The sequence below is a fragment of the Euphorbia lathyris genome, chromosome 3, assembly GCF_963576675.1.
Source record: "Euphorbia lathyris chromosome 3, ddEupLath1.1, whole genome shotgun sequence".
NCBI lineage: Eukaryota > Viridiplantae > Streptophyta > Magnoliopsida > Malpighiales > Euphorbiaceae > Euphorbia > Euphorbia lathyris.
In genome coordinates, this window is record NC_088912.1 from 84184533 (window position 1) to 84190532 (window position 6000).

The 6000-nt window shown below is 34.6% G+C and overlaps 1 protein-coding gene across 4 annotated transcripts; it reads left to right on the plus strand.

Moving 5' to 3' along the window:
- The first annotated feature begins 1645 nt into the window (after positions 1-1645).
- Positions 1646-5584, plus strand: LOC136221827 (large ribosomal subunit protein eL20z-like). 4 transcript variants are annotated; one of them, XM_066009279.1, is made up of 5 exons: positions 1646-1944; positions 3175-3243; positions 4144-4246; positions 4327-4444; positions 5369-5584. In XM_066009279.1, exons 2-5 carry the CDS (start codon positions 3225-3227, stop codon positions 5420-5422), a joined length of 294 nt encoding a protein of 97 aa, XP_065865351.1. In that variant the 5' UTR covers positions 1646-1944; positions 3175-3224; the 3' UTR covers positions 5423-5584. The 4 variants fall into 4 exon arrangements, with proteins under 4 accessions (XP_065865351.1, XP_065865350.1, XP_065865349.1 ...); XM_066009278.1 differs by having other exon boundaries at positions 1648-1940; XM_066009277.1 differs by having other exon boundaries at positions 1650-1944; positions 4132-4246.
- Positions 5585-6000: the final 416 nt, after the last annotated feature.

The following is a 6000-nucleotide window of genomic DNA, read 5'->3' on the forward strand; positions in this document are numbered from 1 at the left end:
TGAGAAACCCCAATAGGTCAAATAGCGGGGATGGAAAATATAATTTCTATCCCATACCCAATTTTAAAGTTCATCTAGTAATTTGGATAAAGGCGTAAATTCCATTTTGCTTTTCAAACTAAAGTTTTAAAATTAAGATTTTAAACTATTAAAATTATTAATCAGATCTCTGAATTAAATAAAATCAATAATTAAGTTTGTAATTGATGATTTTGATAATTTAAGATTTCAATCCACTTTGAAAGTTTTAGTTTGGGGATTAAAAAGAGAGTTATGCTATGGATAAATTATATAAATAAATAAAAGGGAAAAGTATAAAAATAAACCTTGTGGTTACACCTGTTTTCGATTACAGTCTTGTGGTTTAAAAATTTATAAAATGGTACCTTGAGGTTCATTCCGTTAGCAAACACATACCAAATTGACTAACGGTGTTAAAAGTCAAAGGAAAAAGAGTTAATTTGGTTTTTATATTTATTTATTTTATAATTTAACTCTCCTCATTATCTGATTATTACAAACAAACCCCAAAATAAAAAATAAAAGTCAATCATACCATCTCCTTCACCTCTTTAATTTTTTTTTTTTTTTTCTCTCATCTCTCATCTCTCTTTCTAAAATCAATGGAAGCATTAACGTTCTAGCTCTCCATTAATTTTTAAGTTTGTAATCGTATAACTGAAGCATCATCGTTCTTTTTCTACCATCCAATCGGCCATTAATTCAACACCAAGTACTCACCAATATATATTCAGTGTCCAAATCCATCCTTTGTGAGCAACTACCAATCACGCCCACTTTCCCTCCAATGGATCTTCTCCGTTCCGCTTCACAATTCTCCACCGCCGTCCATTATCGCCGTCTTGCTTCTTCCTCTACACCTTGTCGTCCTCGATTCTCTCCTTTAAGGTTACTCCACGCATTCTTCCTCCTCCTCAAAATTGCCGAAATCGCCGTTTTATTTTGCTTCTGGTTTAATGTTCTCAATGATTAGAAAATTCCAGGTCCAAGTCTTCCATTTTCAAGTTACAAGGCCAAAGTATCACAGAGAGCTAGAAGCGGCAATCGATGCTGTGGAGAGAGCTTGTAGTCTTTGCGTTGATGTAAATGTCCTTTTGTTTTTGACTTTGAATGCAGCGAAACTAATGGTGATTCTGTTTAATAGTCATTGTTCAAATTGAAATTTAAACTCCAGTTACTGTTGTGGATTTTGGTGTGCAGGCTCCGATCAGCTTAGGTAATTATAATCAAGCTTAAATTAATTTTTAGTTTTGATAAATTTTCATGTATGATGTTTATTTTGTAGATGGTTAATGGATTTGGGTTTAATTTATTTATGGAGAGAGATGGAGAGGAAAGAGAAAGAAGAAGAAAAAAAAAAAAAAATTAGAAAGATGAGAAAGATGTTATAATTGATTTTTATTTTTTTATTTTGGGATTTATTTGTGATAATTAGATAATAAGGAGAGTTAATTTATAAAATAAATAAATATAAGGACCAAATTAACTCTTTTCACTTTGACTTTTAATACCGTTAGTCAATTTGGTATGTGTTTGTTAACGGAATGAACCTTAAAGTACTATTTTGTAAATTTTTAAACCACAAGACTACAATTAAAAATAGATGTAACCACGAGGTTTATTTTTATACTTTTCCCTAAATAAAAATTAGAAAAAATTAGTGCACAAGTATGTAAACAAGACAAAGTGAATGGAGTAATTCGGTGCTTGGCAATATCAGATCCTCCAGTCCTAACTTCCAGTCACTCTTTCTTCTTCTTCTCTTCATTCGCCGAACAAAAATTATCTAATTCCTCTCGTTTTCTTCGTTACTTATAATAACAAGTATTGAAGTAGCAGAAACTTAACTCCTTGCGGAAACAACAAAGTTCGCTCCTTCTTCATCGTCTGCATTTCTGTTCAGCCACTTCATCACCACTGTAAGTAAGTTCTCCGTATTTTGTTTTTGCTCTTGCATGTTCGATCCCTTGACGGGTTTTTTATGTTTTGACCCAGTTATATAGGTTTCTCGTGTCTTAAGACAATTCATATCAATTGCTCCGAATTTCTTCCTACAATTTGAAGCAGAAACTGAGTTTTGCTTTCCTTTTTTCCCTGGGCATTTGGCTTGGTTGTTGTGTTTCAAATTGATACCCAAATAAGCTTTAGCTCAGCCTTTGCGTGCACCGTTTATTTGTAGATTTAGCTTCTTTTTTTCAAATCCCATTAGTGGGGTCTGAATTGGGATAAAACTTTTCTTTTTTAATCAGCTTGTACAATCTTCAATACATTCATCTAAGTACTATTATCTAATACGATTGTCGTATTTTTGGTTGATTGTTGAATATTTGTTCAAAACAAGAGGGTTTCCTGAGTTATCATTGAAATAAAAAGTGTTTTACGCTTTCTCTCTCTCTCTCTCACACAGACACAGTGGGACTGTTTATGATCTTTATTTATTTTGTAAAACAAATTATTTAGCAAGGTTTTACAGGAATTTGGATTGGATTTAGCTACTTCGGAAGGAAAATCAGTTAATTTCTATAAACAAGAGACACCACCAAACAATAGATATGAACAGACCCTTAGCTATATGCCTAAAAGGGCGGCTCGGTGCACTAGGCTTCCCCGCTAAGCAAGGGTCCGGGGAGTGGTCCCACACCACATGGGTGTATTGGAGGCAAGCTTTCCCCTGCTAATTTTTGGCAAGAGTCCGCGCCTAAGACTCGAACCCCTGACCTCTGGGTCACACGACAACAACTTTTACCGTTGCTCCTAATTCAAATTAAAATTTATTTAATTTTGGCATTCCATTTACTTCCAAGCATGCTAAATGTGGCAGCCATAGGTGATGGTTTTTGATTCATCTACTTGGATTGAGTCTCAAGATCAATCTTATTGTTGAGCATGTTTCTTCTATGTATATGTGAAAGATACTCTATGAGAATTTCTTTTTGTGTTCTCCCATGTTGTTCTTTTAAGGAAGGTCATAGTAACTGCCTTTGGCCAATTCTATTTTCAATGATGATGCTGAAAGACTCGGTCGTTTCATCATTTTGTTTTGCTTTCTGTTGTCTTTGCTTTTCTGTTGTCTTTGCTCTTCATAGAAGGGGATTCATTTTATTGATGCCATGGGTTGTTATAACTCAATAGCCAGTATATTTCATTTTGCAGCTCTCTAAGCAGCAGAGGAAAGCTGATCGGACCAGCCTTTTAATTCGTCAATGGGGAAAACGGATCAGGGTACTCTACTTCTGTTACAATCATCTTCTCCAATTTGTAATGTACTAGATGTTGAGACACAAATTAAAGTTTCATTGTTGGAGAAAAAAAGTACTTAGTGAAATCCTAGAAATGAGATGTTTATTTTCAATATTACATCCAGTTCAAAGCAGTGAGTTCCAAGTTCTAGTGTTCTTCCTCAAATCTGGACCGAGATATTGTTTTCGGAACCTTGCCCTCCTTTTTTGGGACATCTGACTTTCTTTTCAAAACCTTAGGTTTTTATGTTTATTCAAACTTTAGTGAATATGCTGTTAAACTAGTACATTCCTCACGTTCCTCAGCCACGAATCTTGTCACAGGGCCATTAACTGAAAAGTCTAGCTCTAATAGTTGTCTTTTCTCATTATTATTGTTCTTTTATGGAATGAATAATCTTTAGCTCGTTTAAGGGACACTGAAACCTTGGACCTCATTAAAAGAGAGCTCCAGTCTCTAGGTTAACAATATAATTCTTCCTTTAGAGCTAGACCTTTCAGTTAATCCTTCTGATACAAGATTCGTGGCTTAGGAACGCAACATAAACATGAAAGCTTCATGCTTAATCAATGCCCATAACTTACAGGTTGACTGCCTATCTATCATGGCAAAAACTAGGGAGTACTTGTTTGAAAATTTGGAAATGAAAGGAAAATTTTATTTGTCTTCTGTAGTTTTTCTCCTTAATCGGGTCTTTAGGCAGTCCTTATTACCTGATTATTAGCTAAGAGGAATAAAAAGCTTGAGTGGAACAATAATTGCTTTCTTATATGTTGTGCTTTCCACTTTCTGAAGACCTCAGAGAGAGACCTGTATCCTTTTCTCTCAATTTTATCTAGATGAGTTGCTTAAGGTGTTTGACAAACACAGGACACGTTGCAGATGCTGAGGGCAAGTACATTCCGATTAGAGATGCAGAAGGACCCCGATTGGGATTGTTTGACAAACCTCTTCCATGCTGTGGCTGTGGATTTGGATGGTTTTTGTGAGTTTGATTCACCTACTTTTTCTCAGTTGTTTCTTTGTAACATGTACTTTCTCATGGATGTCCGCTCTTTGCTACAGTTTTTTGCTTGGATTTGTCCTCCCATTGTTGTGGTACTTGGGAACAATACTCTACTTTGGAAAGTACTACGATAAGGATCCAAGGGAACGTTCGGGGTTAGCTGCCTGTGCAATAGCTGTAAGTGTAAATGATTATGGTTTACCCTTTTTGCTTTCAGGGTTATAACATATATATAGGATTCTCATATGCTAGTTCTGCATTATCTTGTATAATGGTAATTAGATTGAATGAAAGAAACAATGGTAAGACTTTTATAATCTAGGAACAAAATCAGCATTTTCATTAACAACTCATTCCTCCAAAATATGGGTTTGCAAGTTTCAAGTAAGTGTGTTGTACTATCTGTTAAAAAATTATTTGAAGTTATAGATATGATTGTTGAGTACAGATTTTTATAACTGTTTTTTTCTTACTAAAGTAGGAAAAATCTATATAGTTGAAACTTCATGTTGTAAGTTAAAAACAAATACTATTTCTTAATCGTAGATTCTAACCTATTATTGACTCGAAAACTATGTTTCCGCAGAATTACTTGCAAGGTAAAACTTGGCTTAACACATCAGGGTCTCCGTGCACATGGACAAATAATCCGATTAGCCCCTAAACTTTGGAGATGTCTCATTAGCCCCCTAAACTTGCTTAGAGTGACATGATTAATCCCTGAAGTCCTACACGACTGAGCAAAGTGGAGATTTGGACAAGTTGAAGCGTGTATCACTTTAAGCAAGTTCAAGAGCCAATTGGTCACTTTAAGCTACTTCAAGGGGGGCAATAATTCACTTTACGGGAGGTTAATGAGACATCTCCAAAATTCAGGAGGTCAATCAGATTATTTGGTCTAAGTACAGGGGCCGCTTGATGTATTAAACCCTAAACTTTTCATAGAATGTTGTTGATTCTTGTTATGAGATGTTACTTGCTAAAATCATAGGAAGCTTAATTGAGTTGTGAGAAGAATATGCATTCCCTATGTATGTTCTTATCTTCCATATCCATATCCATATCCATTGATCCTTGATTTGAATATTCAAATTGTTGCAGGCCACATTCTGCACAGTTGCAGCAGTGATAATTGTGCTTGTTTTGATGTTGTAGTTTAGTGTTTGCGAGTGCTACTCATATGAAAGGAAAGGTAGAGTTGTAGTTGTGATGTAAACAGGGAAAGAGTATGTTTGTGAAGTTGCTAGGTCTTCAGTTTTGTACATAATACAAAAGGGAAAAACATCCCATTAATGACAAACTAGTTATTTTTATGTTCTTATCAACTGTTTGTTGATGCCGTGTTATCGAATTAAGGGTCAAAATTGCTCTTATAATTGAACTTTTAGTAACAATTCAGCTCTCAAATTGCAAATTTTGACAAATTGGTTCAAATACAATAAGTTTTAATACCTAAAAATTTGTAAAATTTGGACTAGTTTGCCAACTTGAGAGCTAGTTTGATATCTAAAATTCGATTTTGATTTGGGTTAAATTGATCCCGACTATCAACTTTTCGTGCCATTTTGACCCTTTAATTATTATGTTATCATTAAAAGTTATTTGGGGAAGTTTTCTTTAGGCAGCAACTTTCATGTTAAGTTGGGTAGAGCTTTTCCTCGTCTCATATCCAAAAGCTCTTTTTTGTGCTGTTTATTTGGATGCAAAACTAAAGTAAAGTTACAATTGTTCAT

Coding starts and splice junctions, on each gene's coding strand:
- LOC136221827 (XM_066009277.1), top strand. Junction 4,247..4,326: donor TGTGGATTTGGATGGTTTTT/GTGAGTTTGATT, acceptor TCTTTGCTACAG/TTTTTTGCTTGGATTTGTCC. Junction 4,445..5,368: donor TAGCTGCCTGTGCAATAGCT/GTAAGTGTAAAT, acceptor AAATTGTTGCAG/GCCACATTCTGCACAGTTGC.